The sequence below is a fragment of the Micropterus dolomieu genome, linkage group LG19 (assembly GCF_021292245.1).
Source record: "Micropterus dolomieu isolate WLL.071019.BEF.003 ecotype Adirondacks linkage group LG19, ASM2129224v1, whole genome shotgun sequence".
In the NCBI taxonomy this organism is placed as follows: Eukaryota; Metazoa; Chordata; class Actinopteri; order Centrarchiformes; family Centrarchidae; genus Micropterus; species Micropterus dolomieu.
The window spans coordinates 7,803,596-7,831,430 of NC_060168.1; the positions used below are offsets into that span (position 1 = coordinate 7,803,596).

General features: G+C 40.8%; 2 protein-coding genes across 3 annotated transcripts in view; one reads left to right on the plus strand and one right to left on the minus strand.

Moving 5' to 3' along the window:
- The window catches only part of aff2 (AF4/FMR2 family, member 2), a 206,142-nt gene that overhangs the window by 78,512 nt on the left and 99,795 nt on the right, over positions 1–27,835 (plus strand). The gene's annotated exons all lie outside the window — the stretch shown is intronic.
- Positions 821–7,472, minus strand: rflna (refilin A). The gene is made up of 4 exons (XM_046029885.1): positions 7,262–7,472; positions 6,776–7,131; positions 1,854–1,963; positions 821–1,705 (listed from the first exon to the last, which is right to left on the minus strand). The coding sequence occupies exons 2-4, from the start codon at positions 6,992–6,994 to the stop codon at positions 1,372–1,374; spliced, it is 663 nt and encodes a 220-aa protein (XP_045885841.1). The 5' UTR covers positions 6,995–7,131; positions 7,262–7,472; the 3' UTR covers positions 821–1,371.

Genomic DNA, 27,835 nt, shown 5'->3' on the forward strand with positions numbered 1-27,835 from the left:
GACCAGTTACTTCATGCACAAAATTAGAGATGGATTTATGAATAGCTGGTGCCACCCAATCCAGAACTGTGTCGGCCTTATTTTGTCGACTGCTTGTAGCACTAAACCATTCAGACAGTTGCAGCTGGAAATAACTCTTGTTTTAGTGTTTATTTTTGACTCTCTTGGAGAAGTAGACGAGCAGATGTGCCACTGCGTGAATAGTTGCAGTTTGTTCAGTACCAAGAGTTGTGACAGACAAGTGTTACAAGTTGTATATACTTCCTCCTGACTGTGAAATTCCCTGTGTCCGAAGAAGGTTTAAAACAAACTATTTTATGCTGATTGAAAATAAAAGCAAACCATAAAATGATTGCCACCATTTTTAAAAGCCCTGAAAGCATGTACATTACATATCCTCAATCATTTAACTATCTATCAGCAACTCTACATGATGTGGTCCTACGCACAGTCCTGATGATGCAGATTAACTGAGTTACTAAGTGTTAAACTCTTAATAAATAATAATTGGATGTTTTTTCCCCCCAAAACTTCATTGATTGTCCACCTCCTAGAGACCAGGAACCTGTTTAACAAAACACTCCTAACTCTTACATTAACTTAACCAGAGTATTCTCAAGACAATAAGTTGTTATTGTGCTGAATAAACAAGACACCCTGCACTGTGCAGGTTAGTTACATGCTTGATCAAACTAGACAAAACTGTAAAACAAAAAGCAAATGTTCTGTCGCCGTGTGTGGAGTTACTACAAAGACAAAGTGTTCAAACTATCTTTGGTCCAATTTTCCATATGCAGTACTGAAATACCCCCCCCCCCCCACCCCCGCAATACCAGGTCCACAAACAGGACTGTGATACATAGAAAATAAGTGCAATAAAGCCATATTAGAAAGCTTTGCATTGGTGTAACTGGGTTTGCGCAGGCTCGACTGAAATCCACCACAGGTGTCATCTCGACCATTCCCTACATGCACATCTACGATCTAATCGTTACCTTCACTGAGGTCAAAATCCAACCTGAAGGAGAGCAAAGGCCACCAATTTGTCAGCTCTTGTTTTAAATAAGACATTAACCATTGACGTGCAGCTCTAAACTGCCAGAAGACCACCTCCCATTTTTAAAGGCTGCATCAGTAGAAAGTCTAAATACACTCAGGGGAAAATGTCACTAAAGGGTTCCCAGAGTTTCCTCCATGGCAAATAAAGATGAACAGAGCAGGGTTTTAGGGGCTCCAGGTATCAGTTGAAGTATTTCCCTTTCAATATGGGCTTTCCCAAGTTCCTCCTCCTCCAAAAAATAAAATAAAATTTTAAAAAATACGATGACCACCAAGTAGCCCTCTCGCTATGCAGGCTGGACCAGACTGAGCCTACAGGTCCTCTGTGTAGATGATACAGGGACTAGTATCCTCACTCGACTCCAGCTGCACAGTGGAGACAAACCAGCGGCGGGAGCCCGTGGCGTTGTAGTTGAGCGTGGTGCGGTAAGTGTTCTTGGCGTGTTTCGGGTAGATGATGGTGGTGCTCTGGTAGCTGATGGGCTTCTGCCGTGGCTCCAGGTACACCTGGGACTTGTAGCTTCTCCAAGTACAGTTCCGCACCGCCACCACTGTCTCACTGAAAGAGGTGGCTGTGGGAACGGGGGCGCAGTACACCCCGTTGCGGTAATGCTTGTCGGAGTCATACTTGACCTCAGAGTTGCACCTGGAAAGGAGAAAGGTGGCAAACCCTTTAGAAAAATGTAAAATTGATCACTAGGTGGCAGTGTTGGCAAAAGAACACTGATCAAAATGAGTGCACTAAGCTCCATATTGCAACCAAAACTATGTCTTTGTGTCCAAAGTTCCCTTACTTGATTTCCTGCTCTGGTTTGGGGTTCACCTCGATGCTTTCTCCAAAGAACACAGGGTGCATGCGAGTCTTTGGGTCTGTCCCTGTGGAGTTCAGCAGCAGGTAGGGCAGCTGTGCAGAGGAAACACAAGAGTCACAATCTCACAGAAACATCCATGAACTACTGAACTGTTTATAACCAGCCTGCCAACGAGTCCATTCAAGGAATTCCAGTAAAAAATGCCTGCATGGTTGGGGGTTTCAGCAGAGCCAGAAAGCCAAATTAAAAACACTACAGTTCCCACCCTCTCCAGGAAAACACGTTCCTTGATCCGGCCCTCATTAGAAATTTAACTTGTCAATCGCACGGCTATTACAACAACATCAACAATAAGACAAGAAACACGGCAGTCAGGGCAACACTTCCATTTTAATTCCGATAATTACACTGTGTGGGTCCAGCCAAACGAAGTGTTGGTGGTAACTCTCTCTCTCTCTGACAAGCTTTCACTGCAGTTCCGGGGGGCTGGAGACGTGTGACCCTGACACAGCCTGTGTGTGGACTGAAAATAGGCTTACAGATGTTGGGCCTACAGTAGTTACAGAAATGCAAAACACACTAACAAGTATGACAGCAGCTGGTAGCCAGATGATGCTCTTAGAAAATGAGGTGATATAGAAAAAACTTTTAGTTTTGCTTGCAAGCCTTCACAGGGAGGTCAGCGGTCTCATGTTATATCAGTTATGTAACTGAAAGTCTCAATTAACAGATAGATGCTATGCCTTTGTAATTTTTATTTATTATTATGTATATTATGGATTTCTGTTTTAATATTAATTCATCTTTACCTGGCCTTTGTCACTACTCCATCTGTTGTTTCACACAGCTCACCCACATTCACGCACACATATGAACACGCGTACATACTGTTGAGACACCTTCTCACGAATGCTGACTTCAAAACAAATCTATGAACTGACCTCTGATATCTTCCCTGACTATTTAACTGAGGGTCCCAGATCAGATTACTTTTTTTTTTTTTATCTGACCGAGAGATTTCCAGTTTACAAAAAAAAGGTCTTATTTGAGAAATAGAAACTAAAAGTTTGGCATTTTTCTTCAAGTCCCTTAAACAATTTATTATCAAAACAATTTTCTTTCCACTGACTGACCCATTTATCAACTATTTGTTTGATCTCTAATAGGTTCCTGTATGGCAAATATGATGAATGACCATATTAAGTTCTAATAAACCAAAACTGAGTCTCACAAACGCAGTAAGTTCCTGTAGGAATCATAGGACTAATTGCTACATTTATTATGATGGGATTAATTCAGAGTGTAAGTTTTAAGCAGTGTACAACACCAGATGGGATAAGCTTAACCTCATGTTCATATACTGTACTCATCTAACTGTATGAACCAGGTCTGTTTTAGTACTGACCTTTGACCTGGAGCCATAAAGGGACAAACAGAGCTGCAGTAATCAGAAACACAGATACTGTCATACACTGTGAAGCAACGTTGTAACTGACCGTTTTCTTTGCATGTATGTGTCTAAACACTGACCAATTTGAATCAGATGGCACCCCAACCACAACTCCGGCACCTCTCACATTACACAGGGGAGGCTGTCACATGCTATGGTTTGGCCGCACTTAAGTGCACATGCCACTACAAGGGACGAGCAAGAACAGGCCAAGGGCACAGCAGAACGCTGTGTGAAGCTCGTCTTACCTACAGCCTACGATCATCCCCACACACTATCTTAAAGCTGCAGCTGAACCTGCACAGCTGCTAGTTTCGCCACGCGGGAAGTTCATTTTCTGCTGCTGGCATTTAATGGTATGAAAAACCTATACGAGTGTGTGTGATTGTCTTCTTTCTGCTGCTCTGGCGCGGAGAGCATCTCAGGTATTTCTTCATGGTGTGTTCTGGCAACTTCTGCAAAGTAAACACTCGTGGAGGCTTGGTCTCCTCCAGGCAGCGGATCCCCCAGCGTGCACACAAAACATAAACCCCCCTGGAAGCACATTTCTGCCCAGGAAAAATAGTCTGCAGCTGAGCAACCCACACAATGCACAATGCAGAGCTGCTGAGAGAAACGCCAACTCAAACACCCCTTTTCCAACCCAGGGCTGTCTGTTGAAGTGAAGCCTCTGACTTTACATCCTGAGTTTGCAAGGACAGCGAGGCAGATTTTGAAAAGGTCATGAGATCTGTCTCCTGTCTGTCCTCCTGTCTAATCCACCTTGATAGGTATCCTTCAGCAGGACATGTACTCAAGCTTATTAGGCACCGAAACACCCAAGATTAAAAGACCTCATATTTTTCATGCATCTAGTCGCTTTTGTCAATTTATTCACACGTTAAGTCATGCAGGTTTAAGACTCATTATCCCGCCTCTGCATATATTTGAGCCAGGTTTGGAAACAGACAGGCTGTCTAAGAGTTTATCCTCATTTCATTTAGAAGTGAGAGGTCATCAAACACTTATGCAATGGCCTGCAGGCACTCTAACAAGCCCCTGCACCCCAAAATAGAAGTCGAGGATTGTTTGTAGGTGGCATACAAAAACAACACAAGAATAGATTTGGAAATAGAAATGTATGCGTGTATATTTCCCCTCTACTTACTAACAGACATGCACTCAAATGAGAAACTTCTAAAAATCTATTTCTGATGGAGAGGTTGATTCTTTCCATACGCACAGGCCCACAGACGGGATTAGAAACACAAGCAGGAGCGGCCCTTATCAGGACCGATCTTTAAAAGGGAAACCACAAAGCAGATGAGTCCTACTAATCTGAACCTCCAGAGAATTAGAGGATTTCGCTCTTTTTCTCTTTCAGGCTTCAGCAAACCAATGTCACACAACTCCCAGGATGCAGCACTGCATTTCTGAGGCCTTCTTTAGACACTTTAAAAGCCACCCTGACCTGCGCCAACATGTTCTTAAGACTTTAGAAACTGGGAGTGACCTGGGAATGATTTTCAATCAAATCAGCCAAAAATTACGGCAGGATGTGTCATTAAAATGCATTTGACCTCTAAAAAAAAGTAGAAAGTGGGGGTCCAACATCAATTATCATTCGTTTTTTACAGAAGACATTCTACTTTGTGTAAGTATCACGTCTGTCCTCAGCTAAATAAGAACAAATATTGCCTTAGGGTGCACTGACCATTTAAGTGGTCCATTAAAAGTATAATTTCTGGAGATTTTCACCCCTTAGATTGAATCATTATTGACAAGTAATAATCATAATGCACACGAGTTATTTGGATTTTTAAAGAAGTAATTCAAGACATTTCAAAAAGTGTGCTACCTGTGAAAGCAAAAAGTAGATAAAGCTGGCTGACTAACAGCTTGGCCATATGGTTTTTGTTCTAAATATTTCAGTTTTATGTGTGGACTTGCTGGTTTCGATGGTGGGATATGAGCTGAGATTGAGCTGAGGCAGCTATCTAATAGTGTTATTATGAGCAGAGACACTTTTCTTTGATGATTGCTGAGGCTTCGTTTCTACTGCTACCACATCCACAGCCATGAAGTGAACGGCATAAATCCAACGAGACCATGGCTTCCAGATGCTGATGTATTTTTAGCTTTAAGCAATCATTCATTTGTTATTCATTTTGAGACCCAGATGAATCAATGTTACGGCATTCTCTCTGTCTCCTGCATCATTTCTCTCTTTTCAGCTGCTCATTTAGTGACTCAGGTGTCAATGTTCACAGCTTGGGCGAGACACTTTGAGGCACCCCAAAGGGGCTGTTGATCAATCAGAGGGGTTGCAAGATGATTACCAAGTAAGGCAATAAGAAGAAAAAAATCTGTTACTCTACTTTGACTTTTCTCTATTTGTTGCTTTTCATAATGAGATGCTGTGGAGCAGCGGTTCCCAACATCTTGAAGCCCTGCCAGATGAACTCAAGATCGTTTTCACTGACACCACATGTCATGTTTGAAATGGCTTTATTAGAACTGATTTAAAACTTTTTAACACTATTAATTATATATATAGCAATAATGTTTTTGTTGCACAGTTGAACTAATGTTTAGGTCTGTAGCTCAATATTCCAACTATTTATCTGATACATTTCACTCTAAAGTATTTATCCATTGCTTCTAGCTAACTGTCTCAGCTGTTTATCCATTCATCTGATACGTTAAGCAACTTAAACGCTATTAAAAAATAAGGTTTCAACAGAGGACACATACCTGCTGCCTGCTGGCCTATTTTGAGGTTTTATGGGGCTAAAAGTCTAGCTTACTATTGATTATAACTTAACTAGGATTTGTCTTGGCAGACATGACAGTCCGCTATGTAAATCCATCACAGACCATTATAACATTTTTCTTTCTAGAGAACGAAACCTGTACTCACCTTCACTCAGATACATGCTACTGAGAGAAGAAACTAGTGTTATTAAACTTTCTGTCATTCTGTTGGGAGCCCCTGGTATCCTGGCAAGGACCTCTGGGAGTCCCTGGACCCCAGTTTGGAAACCCAACTGCATCTAATCAACTTTGTGACCCTTATGACACCATGTAGGGCCCAGATGATGCACCAGAGTGAAAAAGAAAAAACTGTACTGTAATACTGAGGGTGGATGGCATCTTTAGCACATCAGAAGTTTGCAACTAAGGAATTCCCGACAGAAAGAGAGAGAGAGAGAGAAAGAGAGAGCTTCCAGATGTTGTGTGAGTGGGACTGAAGTGAAATCTGTTTCAGGCCAAACACTAAAACGCTCTCAGATTTTCAATTTCTCTCACAACAGCGTCATTATTTTGTCATTAGGTCCTTTTATCCTTAAATTCAGGGTGTCCATGAAGTGACTGACTGCAAAATGATTCTGGACACAAAACAGACCCGAGTCACTGCTTTCAGATTACAAAATTGTTTCAAATCATAAAGTAAATACCGCAATCTGTTTCTTACCAGTTTGCCTTCTCTGCTTTCCTTTTTATAATATCCATGATGGCTTTCGACGGGCGTCGTGCAGCTGCCTGAGCGCGACTCGATTAGACCCGGAGAAATTGAGCAGAAGGGCGGGCTGGGACTGGGGGGCAAACCCGAATCCGGACTGTCGAGCAGCCCTTCCCGGTTCTTTCCTTTTAGGCTATCATCCATCGCTTGTAAATGTAGGTGCCCCACCATTTCTGGGACGGCTCAATTAAAAAAAACACACCAGACGAAGTCGCACTGACAAGTTTTTTCTCTTGAAGCGCTCCGTGCTGCTGAGCTCTCCTGCGGCGAAAAGAAACAATCCTGGGCGAACTTTTTCAAGATGATTTCTGTTAGCAGAGAAGAGTAGAAAAAAATCAGGGAATATGCATTTTACCATTGCCTATTCGCTGTGGACGAAACCCCACAGAGTGATATGAATTCAGCCTTTATTTCTCTTCAAACATTAGCCTACTGTACCTGCGCGCCGTGAAGTACCGTTGATCCACCTTTAACGACACTAGATATTCCAAACAGGCGTAAAAATCAGCGACAAACTTTTAAAAAACCCTTCAAACTTGACGCCAAGGTGAATGTTAATTTTAAAAACTAAACAACAACGTAGTAAAACTCGCGCAAAAACAAAAAGTCGACCGTGCGTCTGGCACCGATCTGGATGAGAGCTCCTCTGCTCTGCTCTGGCTCTGTGAGTGCGAGTGTGTGTGTGTGCGCTCTCTCCGGTGGAGAGCTCCCTCTTAATGATCCTGCCAGGCTTTTTTTTTTTTTTTTGCACCTGGATCCAGTCCAGCCCTCATGATCTGGATCGCTGTGTTCAGTGTGTTTCTGTTTAGCATCCCTGCTGAGGTGCCCTTAAGCAAGTTCCCAAATCTCTACCTGCTGGAGGTGGTTGTTTGGTTATATCAATATAACTAATTAGCAGTTAATAATTAGTTAGTAATTGGCAATTAATGAGTTACCAGTATTCACAAAGGCAAGTTATTACTTAGCCTAATAGTGATAAAAACTAATCATAATAAACAGTTAACTATTTTAACTTATTGTAATTATTTAAATAGTAATTAAATTAATGAAATTAGTCAGTTGGTAGTGATGCAATGATTCATAATTAGCAGTTATGAGTTAATTCCTTTTTTAGAGTTAATAATGATATTAACTGATATTTTTATCCTTTGAGGCTTTAAGAACCCAGCAAACATTTGGACCCTGAAAAAAAGCCAAAATGAAAGTTAAACCGACAACATAGACATCTTCTCAACGTGCAGTCTTCAACTTTTAAAAGTTATTAAATTTCTGTATCCTGACATGTTTTGTGAATAACTGTCTTGCAACAATGTCATCAGTGCTTGTGTTGACATCTGCACAACCACTCAATATTCAAGAATTCCTTAGCACATCTGCTTTTTAATGTAAAATAATACATTACAGTATAGTAATCATAATAAATTAATTATAATACACCAGTATTGTCTACTTAACGTGTAACTTATGGCATTAGCTTCGCCAAGCTGGCCTAACATTAGCTAGCTGGCTAGAAAAGCATGCATATGTGGCCATAGAACTTTTTATAACTTTGAAAGTTGTATATGAATGCATAAAAATGATGTCTGATGTTCTACATTAATAAATAACATACCGATACAATTAAAGAAGTCTGTGTGCGGTTTTGCTGCTCAAGTCGACTGAGTTCTCTTAGAAGGATACAAGACATACACAGAAAGACTGAAATTAGCACTTGAGAGGGACAACAATTCAACATAACTTTATAGTGATTATTATGCAAACATACATTTCCGGTTGCATAGAATATATACTCATACTTATACATACACTCTATAGCACTGTTAGGGTATGAATGTATACTTCATAACATACACGTTTTGTAAATCTGGTTGTTGTATGCTGTTGTCTATGGTTTAGGTACCTGAAAGTCATTTCAGCCTGCAGTCACTGAAATGTTTGCAGGGAATTGCAAACATGTTATTGAGTCCAACATTTTGGCATCCTGGGTGAACTTTTAGTATAATTTCGCCAGGTAAGTCCCATTAAAGTTGGAAACTTCTCTTGCAAGGCAGAAATGGCCAAGACCACAGCATAAAATGTTGCAGACAAAACAATACAAAGTCAGAAAATGGATAAGACAATACTGAAAGCGCAATATACTAAAATAAGACTGAAAGTAAGGTAAGAACAGACAATTTACAGAGAAGTGATTTGCCATATAATTTACAGTTCAACGATAACAGATTAATCAATTCAGATTCCTTTTGCAGATGTTTCCAAGTCACTGGAGCAGAAAACATGAAGCCTTAGGATAATAATTACAATAATAGCTCATATTCTGGACAAACCCTGATGGAAGTTTGCCCAGTTGACGTACTGTATGTGTATGCTCAGTCAAACCTCAGTGGTTTTAATTTGGTAATAAATAAAAGTCCAACATATGGAGACACTGTCCATAATCACAAGACGATAAAACAGTGACAGCAACTATCTTATCCTGGCTTCAAAGAGAAATAACTCTTAAAGTCTAAAAAGTCTCAGTTTCTTTAAAACGTTGTCTACTGCCTAAAAGAAAAACATTCTTCTAGCCAAATAACAGCTGGTCTCACCCTGAATTGTATGTGGGGTTCCCTTCTAGAAAATAACACCAGTTTGCTCTGTCTGCAAAATATTCCAGGCAGACTGTGCATCTAAGAGAGAAGCTCCACAGCTTTACAAAACCGTATCATCTGCGTAATGTTGAATATTAGTTCCATGTGCATTAACGCCTTAATTATTTATGTTAACATTTTTTACCCAGGTGCGGAGCTCATCTCATGTGAAAGCCAGATCAGGAAAGTTATCATAAAGTTATCCAGAAGTAATCCAGCTTTATTCACATGTAATCTTGCTGTGTGAGAAAAACCCCTAATGTCCTTGTTTAGTTTCAGTCTTTTCAGAAATCATCAGCTAACTGCCGTTGTGGAGCCATTTGCTTTGGTTCAGAATGTCACTGAAAGGATTACTGAAGGATTACTACAGTTATTTTCATAATGCCTGTGTGTATATGTGTCCATAACCATTCTGCCTGGTGTATATCAGGACTGGGTGGAGATGGGTGGGAACGCAGTGCATCCACCAGTCGCTAAATGAGTGTATGTCTCACACACACGCACACACACAGGGCAGACAAAACAGACCTGAGTGAACAAACAAGCAGGCGGCAGACAGCAAAGTGAAGAATAAGAAGAATTGAATCCTTGTTTATGTTTCCCTCCGCATAATGTCTGCGCTTTTCGTTAATACGGTTACTCTTACCAACAGCAGCTCGGCCAAAAGGTAAATCAGAGCACAAAGAAGAGCCAGCGCAGAGCTGCACAGAGCTGACTGTGTGTCTTAAGAGGTTGATTGTATCTTTGATGGTCCACCAGCTCTCCATGGTGATTACCACAGATTGCCACGGAAATCATGCGTGATGTTTTTTTGTTTTTTCAGTTCTCATAAAAACTAAGATAACTTTGTTTGCCTTTGTTGTCTGGAAGATATACTTAATCGCATGCCTGTTAAGCTTGTGCAGCTGTAATTTTGTTTGCTGAGAATTGTTTTCCCTCCTCTGTGTTATTGTTTGGAAGCCGCAGCAGGAAGCGGAGGAGCGGCGCTGGGAGTTTTACTGGCGTTTCCCCGTGTCAGGTGTGTTTTTGTGTCATCATGTCCATCTTAAAGAGCACATCATGTTGATCCTCAGGCATTCAGGGTATTAGTGTGGAGATCTGGTAGAGATTAGCCAAAAAATAGTTGGACACAGATGATGTTTGTGGGTGCAGGCGTGTCTGTGTGCACACTGCACGGGAAGAGTTGCTCAATTGCAGCTTCTCTGAGGGAGAACCCAGAGAGGTATGAAAGTGACCAGAGTGACTATGCTGGCATTTTATTTTGGTAAACAAAGGTTGGTTTGTTCACATATCCCCAACAAAGATATTTTCTTACAGTGCCACGTAGCATTGCAGATAGTTTCGGCTTTATTTCATAATGCTTCCATCTATCCATATTTACCTGCACCCAATACAGTTGAGGTAAATGGAATTTCACATGTGGTTCTTACAGCTTTGAAAATTTATATTTACAGCTAAAAAAACTCTTAGTATTTATACTGAAAACAGTTTTTTGCCGTAGAATATCCAAAGTAATGGCGACATAGTTTCTATAGAGATATGTTGCTAATGAATTTTGTAAAGATCATTTTAAACCAGCTACATTCATGTTCCCCAGAGGAGGACTCTAATTACTTTGGTCATTTCCTGACTTTTCATTTTGGCACCATAATCAGGTCAGAGTTTTATTTCGTCCTATACTTTAACCAAATACCTGCAAAACCAGTATGTTCTATTCCTGTCAGACTGATTAGCAAATATTACCATGCTAACATGCTAAAGTAAGATGGCGATTATTATACATAACCTGTTGAACATCAGCATAGCATTGTTATTGTGAGCATTAAGCTCAAAGCACCTCTGAGCCAGAGTACAACCTCACAGAGCTTGGATGAAGACTCTTGTGTTTAATGTTGTGGACCACAATTGAAATTCTGTTCAGCTCCATTATATTGGGGTGGAGGCACATTTCCCTGAGACGGATATTTCAAAACCTGGCCAAATAAAACCAATACTGAGTCAATGGCTAGATACCTCAAAACAAACCACAAAAATATGTTTTTGTGTTATTTGGACAAACTGACCTGACCTGACCAGAGCTGTTAAATGGCTTGTTTATGAAACTGGGTGAAAATGGCTGTTTTCTTGTTATCATAACAACACTATTATTTGTCAATTAAAGAAAACGTCTTATTATAACCTCCATGTTTATTAAAGGCCTGTGCAGGACACATGTCGGTTTTAACATGCAGTTTCTTTCCCATGTTCACCTTTCCACTGTATGACAACATTTAGCTCACATGTGACAACGTCATGCACAAACAGATACAGAAAAAAAGGTCACATGGTGTGTTTTTACTGTTGTTTGGTTTTCATTGTGCATGTGTCAGCATGCATCACCTGGTTTCACTCAATCACCAATGCCACTTTTGTATCACAAGGTAGCTGATTTAGCTCCAAGCTGGCCAAACAAAGACAAAAGTCATATTTTGACCAGACACAGTTAATGTTTTCTCCATGTGTTCTCATCCATCAGAGGTGCAGGGAGATTAATTATTCTTTTAAAAACTGTAATCATTCATTTAGGGGATGGCTGTTTGCATACCTGTTTTATCCTTCTCATTCATTCAGTGAAGTTACTTTGACACTGTATTTCAAACCTATGACCTTTCCACTATGGATGGTAGTCCAGGACTTTATGAAACAGACACCTTTACCATTTGGCCAAGTGGCAACAGCCCCCCATTATGTGGGAGTTGATTGAGGAGTTCTGCAATCAAGATTCTGTTCCTGAGAGCTTTGAGATCCCAGGAGGCTTTGAGACAGACACAGAGGGGGGAGGACAGCCAAGCCGTCTGCTGATGATTCATTTTTTAGTGCTCCATCATCCTTTCCCTCACAGGGCAATCACTCATACTCTGCCATACACACACACAGACAAAAACATGAAGACACAAACATGTTTGCATAAGTAGATGCAGGAATTCACATACATACTGAGACATGGAGACAGTCAGACACACACACACATTCCTGATCTGCAGAACTCTTTGAGTCACTGCATTCACATAACGTTGCCAAGCCAGCTGTGTGAACTGGGTCTGGATAAGGGGTGTGGGTTAATACAGGTGTTTGTGTGTGTTTGTTTGCATGCAAGAGAGCGAGTGACAAACAAACGCTAAGGAGTACACTCATTTCGTCCCCATGACCGATTTTTCAAGTCTGTGCTTTCAGTGTGAGGTACACATATTTTCTCGAGGTGTGCAGTGTGCCGTGCACGTTGGCGCGTGCATGTGCTGTCTGGAATAGCTCTCAATGTAAACAAACCACAGAGAGGCCGGCCCTGGCAGGGAGGTTGTTTTGAGCCGACGGGGACGTCACTGTGGTTTCCACACACAACGCTCTTCTTCACACTCCCAGTCATGAATCTTCTCCATCTCGCAGATAGGTGATCATTCTCCAGTTTGCTTTTCACACAATGTACACATAAACACTAGCCGCTTATTCAGCGTGCTCACGTGACCTGCACACCTCTACTCTGTTCCCCTTGGCCTGTTTGAAAATGCATTATGAATGTGCCTTGACTTGATGATGGATGAGTCTGGCAGATTCTAAATATGCCATCCAGACCTTAGAGTTCAATCCTTAATGCACCTCCCTTCTCTGGAGCCTGGCTGCATCTGTTTTTAATGTGTGGAGACCCCTGCCTTTTTCCACTCCCTTCCCTCCCAATCTCTTTTTCTATGGAGATATGGTCCACTGCTGCCACCATTCACAACATCACTTGAACCATGTTAGATCTGAAAACAACTCTAAATTGCCTATAGACACCTGCTGTGACCATGCACCTGTGGGTTAAACATAAAAGTGACATGCAAAAGCTTATTATAATAACAATTTGCTGCTCATTTAGGATTATTTTAATCTGATTCAGATTAAGTAACAAAGCTCAAGGACCAAATGTGAAGAAACACATTTGGCAACACTAATGCTAACTAACTGGAAGAATATTATTTATTTCACCAAACATTTATGTGAAACAAAATACTTGATGACATTTCCATCATTCTCAGTTGTAGGCTACCCTGTTTTTTTTTTTGTTTTTTTGCTAAATAGCAAACGTTAGCATGCTAACACACTAAACTTAGATGGTGACCGTGGTAAACACTAAACCTTCTTAACATTAGCATGTGAGCAAGAGGCTGCTAGCAAGGCTGCTGGCTCTTGTTAACCTGTCTGTAGGAAATAATGCAGTATACAGTTCATGGAGTAAATTAAAGAAAAAAATTGAGTTAGCTCTCATGGCTGGCAATCAGAGTTATATTTTTATTTTTATTTTTTGAAAAATGTGTGACATCCTAAACTTGCTGCTCAACAGTGTTTTATTACAAAATACCATTTTAACAGTGCCTCTGGATGGAAACGTCTTCACCCCTTCAGATATTTGCCTTCCACTGCATTCCAGTTTAATATGTGCCAGTTTAAATCTGTATAAGCTGTGCTGCTGCACATGAATAAATATGAATGTCTTGGGGTGACAAAGTCGTTGTTCAATTGTTTTCGACAAAGTCTTTGTAAGTGATCAGTTGGTGTTTTGCTCGGTGCAGCCTGCACACTCTGTGACCTCCTTAACGAGACCTCCCTAAGGCTCCACAGCTGTTGGCCTTGCATGCTAGCAGCTCATCCACTCTCAGCTGTAATCAGTGATTCACCTGCATGCCGCTTCCTTTGACATTTTCACTTCCTCACAGCTTTGTGTGAACAGTCAATAGGTACACACACACGAGAATGGGTTGTGTTTAATATGTAACAGCCAGATATGGGAGTGACTGCATGTAGCGACATGCTCAGTGATGCAGATTTAGTGTATGGATCTTTATCTATATACATTTGGATTAATGTTCTGCTTGGTTAAATACACAGAGATACTATAAAAGTCTGAAATGTCATCAAAAAAGTCGACTTTGTGTGCAGACAGTGTCAGTTGCTGGTTTAGACGTGGCTGGTGCAGATGAGTCACAGATCTTTTATGTACCAGGGAGTGGGAGTGTCAGCAGACCCAGAGAAATGTGAACAAAGATACAATCTGTGCTTTGTGTCAGCGTGTCAATTCCCAGTGTTATTTATTGACTAAACAGTGTACAGTGGTCAAACGGAGAGCTGGGCTCAGCACGGGAGCAAACAAAGCCATGTGAGCCAGTCGAGGAAGATGAGAAAAGTCAATGCAGGGATAGAGGACAAAGAGATAAGAGCTGTTTATGTTTCTTGTCCCATTCATCTCCATTGAGATGCATTCATCTCCACACTCGGGGAGAAAAGGCCCTGCCCTTTTGCCTTGCTCTCTGTGCCTTTGTAACATAAACAAGTCCCACTCTCGAGCCCTGACAACAGCCCTGCCTGTTTGCTCAGTGTGTTTGCTCAGGACTGCGGTTTGAGTTTGAGAGTAAAAACCGTGCATTGGTAGGTCAAGACATAAAATCAAACGCAACTATTTGAACTTGATGCCATCGGGACAGCTGCTCACCACAGTCACAAAAAATTAATTGCCCTGTGATAAAGTAATTCAGTCCATGTTGTAGGAAGAACAAACAAGCAGTGACTTCCTCTTCAGTGGCAGAGGGATTTATTCTCCACAATAAACTTTCACCATAGAGCTTCCTCTCTGTTAAGTAGCATCTGCCTGGGGACAGTCTCTCGCTGGTTGATACACCAAACTTTTATCTCCAAAGTGATTTGTGCTTCACTCTAAGTTCATGACTTGACTGCTGCCAGACTGAGAGCAGCTCTAATGCTCTGCCATCAGGAAAGGTTGTGTTTCCCATGGTGCTTTGTGTTTGCCTTCTTGCCTGCAGGGATATAATGACAAGCGTGGACCACCCATGTCTGCTTTGGCCTGAATGTTATTTAAGGAATTCCCCCAGCTTCAGTGTCTGTGTGTGTGTGTGTGTGTGTGTGTGTGTGTGTGTGTGTGTGTAAAACCATAAGCTCCAGTTTATGTTTGCATACTCGTGCTTAAGCCAATGTGATGAACCTTTATTCTGAAAGGTTGACTTAAAGCCTTAAAGCGATTATACTGATATAATTGATGAGTGATCATTTTATTTGTCATTACACAAAACAAACATTTATTCAAAAGTTGATGTGAATATTATTGCAGGTTTTTATCCTGTGATTGGAAATATTGGAGGCATACAGTCTTTTTGACTTTTTTGACTTTGACTTTTTGACTCAAAATGTTTGATTAAGTAATTAAATAATTTTATTGCTAGTTATAAAATTATCATATGTTTTTGGCTCAGGGTTGCAAATTGTAGGTAAATAAGATTGCTGATTGCAAGTCACCACATGTTAAAACGCTAAATAGCATGTCAAGCAGTTAGTATTGTCTCATAATTGTCACTTGTAGCCACAGTGTTCAGCAAATGTTACAACTGTTTATATACCATATGAATACTTCAGTCAGAAGATGAGTAATAGTAATCGACAAATACATTAAAATTCGTTATAACTACATTTAGTGTGTCATAAAATGGAATCATAAAATCGAATCGTTGTTTATTTACTGCTTGCAAAGGGAGTTAAAATAAAAGTGATACTTTTTATTTTGTTTTAAGAAAGCCACTGCTGACTGGAATAATTAAAACAGCATGATCTGTGCATTCAGACTAAGTCTTGCCAAATTCTTTTCACTCACTGGGTACAATGTTACATGCAGTATCGTACATCTATAATCACTCTCAGTACCTCTGTCAAAAGTAATCGACATTATAATACCTATTCATTCCATTTCTCTCTCTGTGTCTCTCTCTGCAGAATCTTGAAAGACAAAACTGAGCACCAATCACAGGAGGTGCTGGCTGAACTGTAGGCTTCAGGAGCTTCTCATTCCCTAAAGGTAAGTGGATCTGCTGTGGAGGACAGTTTGCTGCACCCTGGTGACAAACTACCTCCTGGCTTGGCTGGCACGACTGCCGTCCGTGTGTTTCTTTCTGACGTGTCAACAGCATACATGTGTTTCCAACTTGTTGAGCATCCTGGATGAGGCGTTCAGGAGGCCTGTTGTGTGGGGAGGTTCACTCTTGATCCTGTATAGAAACTCATCTGCAACCAGAGAAAAACATGCACCATTAGGATTTTGGTAGATTTCCCAACACAAAAAGCGGGAAGAACTCAAATGTCAGCGTTGTCGCCACACATCGTGGCCTCCTTTTTTTTTTCTTTTTTTTTTACCTCTTCCATCTCGGATTCTTTCTTTATCATTCAAAGTCACCCAGTTTCACTCAGCCACTCATTCAGTTACTCATACACTTTCTTTCTGTCTCTGTCCACACTCCCACATCTTCTTTTTTCCATATTCAGAATGACATTACTTCTTCAATGAAGTGCTGACCTTTGAACTCTCTTTGAGACTGATCTCTTTCCGCCGATTGACCCGTCCTTCCTCGATCTCTTCCTGCTTGTCATGTGAAGTGCGTGGCCATATTAGGAGTTAACATCCGCATGTCCATCTATGGTTTCCAGCACATGTCAGACTTCATTCCTCCTGTTTGTCATCTGACAGCGGAACAGTTTCAAGCCCTGTTTTGGAGTTGCATGTCTGGAAAACCCCTGCCAAGTGACAACATGAAACGAAAACAAATTCCTCACATTTTTCACCATTATATTTCCAGCTCAATGATACAAAGTGAAAACCATTTCAACCCATGAACCTCCTGGGGAGCTAAATGGCCATCTTACCATCCCATCAAAATTCACTTAATGCCTTTGATGGAAATCTTTTAAAAGGTCAGAGCCAGACTATTTAAAAAAATGAATCAGCATTGAAAGTGTCTAACGGCCCTTGTTGATGGTAGACCTGTGAGTCAGACTTGTCTGCTGTGACACACGCTGACAGAGGTTCTTGTTTTCTGCAGCCGCTGTCTGGCTTCGGGCCTCAGGGAGGATACTCTCTGCAGCACACTCACTCATGCACACACACACATGCGCATGCACACACAAACACACGTCTGAACTGTTGCTCAACACAAATGTGGATAAGCAGGCTGTGTTTAGATGCCTGTGTCTCAACTTGTACACACGCACAAACACATTAACACTAGGACAAGAAAGGCACATAGAAAGGCAACAAACCCAGAAATAAGGAGTGGGTGTATTCACAGTGCCACACCAAACGCTCTTGCCACAACTTGTTAGGCTGAATGAAATTGTGCTCTCGCACACATATACACCATTATAACATGCATGCATCTCTTTGCCACTGAGCTCAGAGATGTACAGTAGTGTGTGAGAACATTTGCTGCTTTGCATCAATAAAATCTGTTAGGTGGCATGGAAAGGATTTATTAATTACTACATTAAACACTAAGCTGCTGAGACATTATTTGCTTAATTTCAATTGATCATAGTGCAGGACGATTTGCAGTCAGCTCCCCAAAAATGTAAAAGTACCTCTCTCTTTAGAACTATAAGCAATGTGCACACATCAGATTAAAAACAAATATGAGGAAAGTCAATGCAACTGTTAACAGCAGCTGCTTGTGTGTTGGTTGGAATTTAAGTGATATTACACTATTTTCATGGCGGATACCCTCACAGATATCACATGAATCAAATTGCAGAAAAATAAATAAAACATTTTTATTTTTGGCAATTACAATTTTCACCAAATAAGTCAAAATAAATACCAAAGGTATCTGTTGGGTATTTTCATCATTTTACTCTATTCCACTGGATTTATTCCCATTAATAGCAAGGTCTTCTTTTACAGGGGAAAGCAGACTAAGACTGGAATTTCTCTGTGGATCTATGCAGTGAAGGGCGTTATGGGTAACTGTAGGTCTCAGAGGTGCAGGACCACCTCAAAATCTCACCAGTATGTGTAATTTGTATATATTTTTATTATTATTATTATTTTATCTTATCTTTTATTGTTTTATTTCCTTATTTAATTAAATGTATGAAATTAATTGTCCTTATGTAATTTATATGTAGCTTTGGCAATATTGTTGCTATACATTCATACCAATAAAGCTAATGTGAATTTGAATGTGCCTCAAAATATTGGTGCCAGTGTATTGATAAAGTTTCACAATATAATGGCACATTGATTGTTTGTCCCACTTATCAACACCATTTCAACCCAACACAGGAACCTCTTTCTGTTGAATTATTCTCCTCACTCATTCACCTTTACTAAACATGAAAGGATATCTTGGTGGTTAAAAGTGGCTGAACCTTTCTGAGGGGAAGGACTGCGATCTGGTGAAACGTTTGTCAGTGTGGCTGCTACATTCCAGGATGTTTTATTTTTCCGACAGCAGGTTAGTCATGTACTGCCAGTCACGGCTACTGATACGGACTGAGTAGCTCATGTAGTCTGACTCACTGGAGAAACACCATATTTATTACGTTTTATCTATTGGTGATGCCAGCTAGGCGGAATTACCTCAAGAAGTACAGGTGCAAAAAAATGTGTTTTTATGGGATTTTCTGCCCCTTTCTGGTATTTATTACAATATAGACACACAGTACCAAACCATCTGGTACACCAACCAAAAATAAAGCAAAGAATATTCTGGAAATATTATTTAACCTGGTTGGAACCCGATCCTCTGGTGTCCTGTCTAGACAAACCACTGCAATTTAGTTTCCTACAATTTATCCTGCAGTGATTAAGGGAGTATGAGATGCTACTGTGGTCCATTTCTACACAGGATATGAGGGTTAAAACTTGAGTTTCAGCCTGGTTTTGGAAACATAGCTGTTCAGCTGTGTGGGGCTGGACTGAGGTTACATCCTAACCACTATCCCACCAGTCCACGTCGTCCCTGACTGACCTGTGGGCGGCTTTAACAGGCAGCCAACAGCAGCGGAACATACAGCTGCTGCCTTCCTCCTCCTCCTTATGCTGTCCGTCAAGACCAGCAGGCGAGTACAGCCGGTCAGGCAGAAGTGAGAAAGCTGTTTCCTAGTCAGCCCTTCACGGGTCATTTCCCTCCACAATGGCATATTTTTTCACATTGACTTTGTCCATTAGCCCCCGAGCATCCAAAGAGGAAAGTCATAATAAGATTTGTGCATATGTAAGCTATAAAGAGCCTTGAATGTTGTGGCAAGTGCAACTCTGCCGTTAAACCGTGGGCCCTATTTGAGTTGGAGAGGAGGCTTTTGGAACGATGTGTTTCTATTCGCTGCTGTGCTCTGCGAGCCAACTGGTCCATTATCCCCGATCCGTTTTCACAGGCCGCTTTTATCCCTCACAAAGCCCAAATACCGCAAAGAAAATGGGACGAGGTGGAGTTCAAACGACAGCCCAAGTTTTATGTTCAATGGAATTAGAAATGACTTTTTAAATGCCACTCAGTGTGCGCTGCCCTACTGTAAGAACTCGGTTAATGAATTTAATGTGCAGTTGTTGGCGTGGGATGTTCATTTTTCTTCTTTGACTGATTAAAAAGCAGAAATGATTTATAGCTGCAGTGGGAGTCTGGGTTGTTTTGTCATGTGGGCGTCTTATTATGATTTTAGTTCCCCTAATCTGCGTCATCACCCCAGCATAGTGTACCATCTTGTTGAGTGTATTTTACTGCTGGTCAAATATTGAACTTCAGTTATAACATGAAGATTTGACTTCGACTCCAGCGCTCCAGGCAGCCGACTGAGAATTATGACTGACAGATTGAGAATTATCATGGCACCTGAGGTTTAAGAAGAGAGGTTTATGTAGTCAGTACTTTCCCACCTTCGTTTTCATGAGACTAATCTGCATTTTTCTTCTAGAGAAATATTCTTTTTTAGTCAGATTCAGACACGTAATTTTGATAATCTGGGTGTGAGCTGTGCTTCTTGTGCCTCAACTCTCAAATTCTCAATCTGCCTGCTGTATGTAATCATACTTAATCAGTAGTTTTATTTACAGGCAGCAATATGCCTTGACACTTATATTGGAGCATGTTGCACCAGTGTTTAGACTGCCTGGTGTTTGTACATAAGGCTTTTTGAGCACTTCATTTGCATCCTCTATGTAATTTACAGCCCTTATGAACATTTTTGTGGACAGGAGTAAGGGAAGTGGAGGCACTTATCTCCAGTGGTGGTCCAAATTTAACGAAATCCAACTGCCAGCTCCTCTCAAGCTCACTAATTAACATGTTATATCTCATTTGTTTTTAGTAGAACCGAAACTGAAGTGTAAAAACATCCAGTTCCCTCAGGACAACTTTCATCAAAGAAACTGATATTAGCAGTAAGTTATATTTGGTGGTATGGCTCTGTTCTGGGATCTCCCTGCCCTTCCACTTTAGAGATGAAACCACTTCTGTACAGCACAGATGTGGAGATGCACGAGTTTAAATGGTCAGAAGTGTAAACTGTGAGGGAAAGAAACAGAAAGCTCTTAGTAAGCCAGATGCTGACATTGGTATATTTCCCTGCTTTATGTACACACTCAAAGCTGTAACACACGTGTTTACTTTTAAATTTGTTGGTATTTACATTCATAGGATAGACTGGAGGAGACTTTTGCATTTTAGTCAGCACCCCAGCACTAAAAGAGACACAGCAGGGACCTGGTGAGTCAAGGGATTTTTCAAGGACGCATTCTTGCCCCACTCCTCTCTCAGCACTGGGAGGCGATAAACATGATGAAGATTTACTACTTGTGCTGCCGATGGATATATATACGACCATCGCTCTTTCACTGCTAAGTTACTGAAATCTCCTCCTTAGGGTACAGTTGAGTGAGGCTGTAGCTGCATCTTGTACGCAGGGATTTATCTGAACTGAGTTGACAATGTGATAATTGATAAGGAGCAGAGAGAACAGTCACGCTCCTTCAGATATTTTATTTTCTTCTTCTGCACAAACTGTCTGACCTCTGTGTCTAGGTTGATATACCAGGGCTGCATTCGTTCACCTAAAATAATCACCTCCATTGTTTTTTTATATTAGATCACAATTATTAATGATGATTATTAATCCATTTTGCTGTAAACTGACATAATATTACATACGTTCACACTCTACTAACACACTGTTGGTGTCAGATACGATCATGCCATTTTTTTGTCATTTAAGCCAAACGTTTTTTCACAATTATCATGTAATTAGTTGTGTAACTGTACTGCAGTGTGTAGACAATTTGAATCTAGGCTGTTTTAACAATGTAGTCAGACCAAAGCTATATGCAGTGACGCAACAGGCAAGCTGAGAGGAACACGAATGGCCTTGTTGAGACCGGATCTCGGGTCAGCATGTGGTTCCAGGTATTCTCGGCATCTTTGAGCTTCCTGCTCGGAGTCATCAGTCATCAGTGTTTTGTGCTTTGGTGTTTGATTCATAACAATACAATAAATCTTACTGACCTTCAACAAAACAACACCTTTATTGATCTTTATTGTAGAGAAAGTATACTATTATTAATGAACAAAACACATCTTAATAGAACAATCCAACAATTTTAAGCTGTCAGGCTGTTTTACCCTTGTTACAGTTTTTTAGCTAAACTAGATAAAAAATGTGGGACATACAGTATCTATTTACTGGCTTAATAAATTGCACAGACAAACAATTGATACTAATACCAATCTGGCCAAGAAACTGTCCTGCATGTCCCTAACTTGTCATTTTTTCGCTTCATTTGTTGTACAGATTAAAACAAATGAGATGAAAATTGTTTAATTAGTTTGCTTTCTTCCCTTAACCTTGTAATTTGTAGTTAGTCAAGTATCACAGATTAGTTTTATGTAAAGTAGAAATATCTTGAAGGGTTCACTGATTCAAAACATGTCTAAAGTCAAACTTCAGGCCAGATGGAAAACAATTACTGTTAAACACACACCTACATGACAATTTGTCTGTTCATTTTCCGGCGGCATGTCATTTCTTTTGCACTGGCATGTCGAATCTTAAGCAATAATGGGCATGTCATCTCCATGCTGGTGGATTGTTGCTCCCTGCTATGTCTAAGTTTGCTGGCTCGTGTGAGTGCACATGTTAGCACAGGCATGTAGGGATTGTGGCGGCTGAGCAGGTCTAATGTTTTTGATGGGTTCCCGACACACACACACCTCTGAGCCGCTGGGTCAGGGTGGCTGCGTCGATGAGCGTGCAGACTGTGACTCACAAAGTGAATGTGACACCTGCACAGTCCTGGCCGTCACATGTCACTTAACCACACCCCGGTTGCGCAACATCTCTGCTTCTGACGTAAATACTGCAAATTAATCCTGCCTGTCAACCTCTCAAGGCACAGACAGACCTTTTGGGCTAAAAAGTTCTTTAGGAGCATGTAATGGCGGCAGGGGTGATGCCTTCATTTCCATTGATTCATTGATCGATTTCCTCAGTCATGTGTCAAACAAAGTGGGCCCATCGATTTCAAGGCCGAATATTCCCTCCACATGTGTAGAAGTCTATTGATAGCATGTGGTTCTGTTTAATAAATATACATAAAACAACAAGCAGGAAGCATTAAAACCATGTGAGGTTGGCTGTGCCGCTCTGCAAGGGACCCACTTCTTAATTCTGCTTGCGTACTCACAGCCCACAACTGGGACACTCACACACTCACACACACACACACACACACACACAAGCACGCATATATACCTGTTCAAGCAATTAGACACGCCTGTCCTCCATATTGGAATAATAAATACAGACTGAGGGTTACTGCAGTACTATACCTAGGCAATGCTTCTCTTTCAGCTCTCCGTGCCTTATTAGAATAAACAGAAGTGGTCTGCAGGTTTGGGAAAGTTGACGAGTGGCAAACTGACCTATGAGTCCAAGAATATATTTCTTGTGGTTTGTTTAAACTTACCACAGAGCCAGTTTATATTCGTTTGCCATGCAGAGTGGTGCAATCAGTGTGAGAAAGTTTAGACAATAACTGAGATGTATATTTTACAGTTAATGTGGTGTGCTCTCCTGTGATTGACAAGACTCTATTTTAAATGTGCTGATACAATGAACCCCACTCATGTGGCTCTCTGAGGAGGGGTAAACAAATGCTTTTTTGAACTACTGTTTGACCCAACTCTGGCTGTGGATATCACTTATTTGTGACACCCAATAGCGCAGAGGACTCTGAGCGAGATTCTCTCCATGGTAAACAGTCATAAAAAGCCCAGGATTCAGTTGCACAAACACAAATAGCTGACTATTCATAGCACTAATGAGAGCTGCCAGGGACACCAGCAGGCCTTCAAATGCACTGTCGCCACTCGTGGAGTTATGGCATGGCTTGGGGTTGAAATCCTGGCTGGTTGCTCCTGTATTACTTACCCATTCCCCACATGTTCTCTTTTTTTGTACTCTCTTTTAATTCAGCTCTTTTCTTCTACAAAGAGGATCTCTCTTTCTGTTCTCTCTCCACCCTGTAATCATCCCTCAAACAAACCGTTGCTCTGTCCATCTGTGCTGCAAACTTGTGACGGTCACATTTTCATCACGACAAAGGCACCACATTTGTATATCGCACGCATGTTTCACTTGTGCCTGATTGTTCGTACAATGATATGCCCTCACATCACCTTGTCACGTGAACCACCTTGCAGATTGGATTATGAAAGTGTCAAGTCTCTCCCTCATGGTTAAAAGCTATTTCCTAAGTAAGACATTAGCTTGCCATTACCCCCCACAAACCACAAATGGAGGAGCGTGTAATTTGGCTGTGTACTGATTGATTGGTCTGTTTATTTTTTCGTTTGGCTTGACAGGAATTTTAGTCTGCAACTTTCAAATTCCTTGCAGATGGCCTGCCGGCCCTTTGAAGCCCCACTGTAATTAACCTTTGGAGGAGAATAACAATCCGGTACACAGGGGCACTGTGGCCTGGCTCAGATGCTTTGATGTGGTTGCTGTGTTTGCTCTGACGTGGACTGAATGGGAGGTAAGCTCTGCTGACATGTCCGGGGCTGCTGAGGGGCACGTCACACCCTGGGGGTCTGCCTCCACCCGTTGCACCACCACCAGCATGGAAATAACTGTTATCGCCTTTCTGAAACATTGGCTACATTTACTTACACAGAGGAGTTTGGCCATCAGCCATAGTTTCAGCAGAACATATCATACCCTGCAGTTGACTCTCCCTGCTGCCTCAAATGAACCAGTGAACCTAATATTCCTGTTGAGATTAGATGACCTGATTGAGTGGTAAAATAAATACAAACAGCTGTTACAGGTATAGAGAGGCGGGGGTCCTGTCATCGGTGTTGGAGACATAGTCAGATCCTTTACTTAGTCCAAATTAGCAGTACAACAAAAAAGTCAGAAATGTTCTTGAGTACATGCATTATTACAGCAATGGGCATCAAATACATCAAAATGTATTTTAAAATAGGTGTATAAAAATAAATAATATATAGTATTTTGTATTTAAAAAAACAGTAAAAAGTATTTTTCTAAGGTCAAATCACTTCACAAACCTATCTGTCGGCCTATTTAATCTATCCCTTCACCAGTACACTGCCATAGTTGATTAAGGGGACAATGTTTGCGAGCAACAGCTTTATCTGCCTAATGTGATAAATCTGACATGCAACCAATTAAAAGATCAAATAATCAGAAATCCCTGTGATGAAGGTTCATTTTAAAGTAACCAACTATTTCAATGTTTAACTAACAACTAATGACTTGTAATTGTATCCTAATTTGGTCACTGTTTGGTAATGAAGGGCCTAATTTGCATCATCTGAGCTGCAACAAACACCAGAGGTGGTTGGGTTGACAATGGTGTTGTAGCACAATGTTGTACACACCTGTGTGCATTTAACAAGATACACCATCTCATAGTATTATAAAGTAATGTAACAACAACAACTCTGAAACACTTTATTTTGTGCATGAACGACAAAAACTCAACAAAAGCGGAAAGTAGCAAGCTAACATTAACTGTGAGGGCTGCAGCTCGGGTCAGATGGTTAGCAAGAACACTACATACACTGGTAAATGATTTAGCATAGGGTACTAAAACCATCACCTACTTAATGAAATAAAAATCTATGGAAAGCTGGCAACCTACATGTTTCTCATCTTGACTTTCTTCTTCGGGTCTGGATCAGTTTTCTGTTCTGGGCAGATTATTGAGTGGGCACCAATCAGAGGCAGCAATTTTATAATATGATCACGTATTCTTCAAGTATTTTTATAAAGAATATGATGCCATTAAAATACTTATTTGAAATACAGGTATCATAAGTATCCTTATACCTGCTTTACTTTATTATTTTTCAACACTTGGGGGCAGCAGATCAAGCTGTAAACACAACACTGACATATTATCAGCTTCTAAAGTTGATGTGGTTAACACATTTGCAAAGAGCTGCTTATTTACACCCAGCAGACACGCAGCAACATTTGCATTTACTTGGAGTCATGTTTCACCCTGATGAATGTAACTCTCTCTCTCTCTGTTAACTAACTCTGTCTGTCTGAAAGACACTAAAACATCAAAATAAGTGATTATTTTCTGTGGGTACTTCATTAGAGCCAATAGATTATATGTTGTTATTTTAGATTAGTGCAGCTTTAAGTAAAAGTACTGTATTATTACTAAATAAGTAAGTACATTAAGTACTGCACTAAAATACCCATTATAGAGTAATGGTCCCTTTAAGTGGGTTTCATTCTGTGTGAAACTGAGACACAGAGACTATAAATGAGTATTTTGAATGCATTTTCAAACAAACTTGCTATCTTCACACAGTATTTTCCCATAATATTCATCCAAACTGCTACTGAAAGAATTTTCTTCGCCCTCTTGCTTAGCAAGCAGTGTGTCTTTATACTTGACTGAAAACGCCAGAAGGCAGCCGTGTTTGACTCCAGTGAAGCCGTCGGGTCTGGAGCCTATTTTGGCTCAATCCTGCAACACTGTGGTGGCTTTTAATAAGATGGGGCTTCAGTGGGCCCTCCATCATCAACAGAGTGTGTCGAACACATTGCTGTTTCTCTGCTCATTAGACCTGCAGTGCAGCTTTCCACTCGGCAGGCTGGATGGTGTAGCATTGCAGACATTATATGAGATTTTTATCATTCATATAGAGTGCCATTCACCATCTGGGTTAATGGATCGCTGCTGTGGCATGAGACCAGTCAGTCATCTCTGTTCCCCCTCAAAATATGTTACAAATTCGTGAGTAGTTAATGCTAAACAGACCACTGATATCTGGCTTTGGATACTTTACCCTGGGCTGTTTTGCTTCTTGCACAACTCTTTGTGTTGAGTAATGTCCAATGCCTTTGAGCTGCTCACATTGTTGAATGATTTCCTGTTGAATTGCCTCCTACTGCTTTGGTTTTTCTTATCACTTCAACTTTTGGTTCACTTTATGATCCAAATATTTATTTGCTTGTTTTTCTTCACCTCCCAAAAAGAACATCTCAAAAAACATCATCATCATACCTCATCAGTAATGGTGCAGATTATTGTTCACCCACTTCTAAAGATCTTATCTGCCAGCGGCCTGAATTCTCACCCACAGTGCTAGAGTAGTTTTTTTTTTCCCCTTCAACAATGTCTCCATGTGCATTTTAACAGGCCTGAGGAACAATGTTGGCCTTGTGAAGGCTTTCCATGCGTTTTCTGTTAAGGACGTGGCATTTTAGAGAAACAGATTCTTTTTAATGCTTCACAATAGCAATGGATTTTGTGTGTCAAAATGTGGGCAAAGCAGGCTCGGGTTTATTTTCAGAGCTGTAAAGAAAAAAAAAAACATACTCACTTAGATTCAAATTTACTTGTAGACTTGACATGTATGTACTTGGCTGCTTGTTAAAGCATGTGTATGTGTGTGCAGCAGGAAGGTTTCCAATGGCCCTGAAGTTTTGGTTGGTAGGTGGGAGGCGGTGGAGAGCAGTGCAGCGGCTGTGAGCTGTGGACAGATCGGCGGTCCGTCCTATCTGCTGTGTATAGCTGACATTCTGGCTCAATGGGCCGTTTCAACACCTCGACACTTTATCCACATGGGACAGCCAACAGTGCTGCAGACCTCTCTCTCTCTCTATTCCCATCTCTCTACCTTATTTTCTCTGTCTAGACAGATAAATGTGCCATTTGTTTCCTTTTATACACATTCTTTTATACTGAATCTTTTAACTACAGTACAGCAGGTTTGTGTTTGACCCTGTTTGATAAAACCCGAGTCATTTTTCATGGCTCAACAGGAGTGAGTCAAGTCGACTACATTCAATATTTATATCATCAATCATTGATTGTGTTTCAAACACTGAGACACCAAGTGTATGGATGGATATTTTAATGTCTTATTAAAGCAAACCTGGTATCAATACAAAGACAACACCAGATAACAAGAGTTGCGACTACTCTAGCTACAGAGCTAGAAGGATATTGGACTTATTTTGGATAATGTTTCTGGTAATTTATTCTGGTAACTTTATA

Excerpts from the sequence above, each read along its gene's own strand:
- rflna (XM_046029885.1), bottom strand. The coding sequence starts at position 6,994 with ATGGTGGGGCACCTACATTTACAAGCGATGGATGATAGCCTAAAAGGA. Across the intron at positions 1,964-6,775 it reads AAAGCAGAGAAGGCAAACTG|CTGCCCTACCTGCTGCTGAA; the intron begins GTAAGAAACAGA and ends TCCTCTGCACAG. Across the intron at positions 1,706-1,853 it reads AAACCAGAGCAGGAAATCAA|GTGCAACTCTGAGGTCAAGT; the intron begins GTAAGGGAACTT and ends TCTCCTTTCCAG.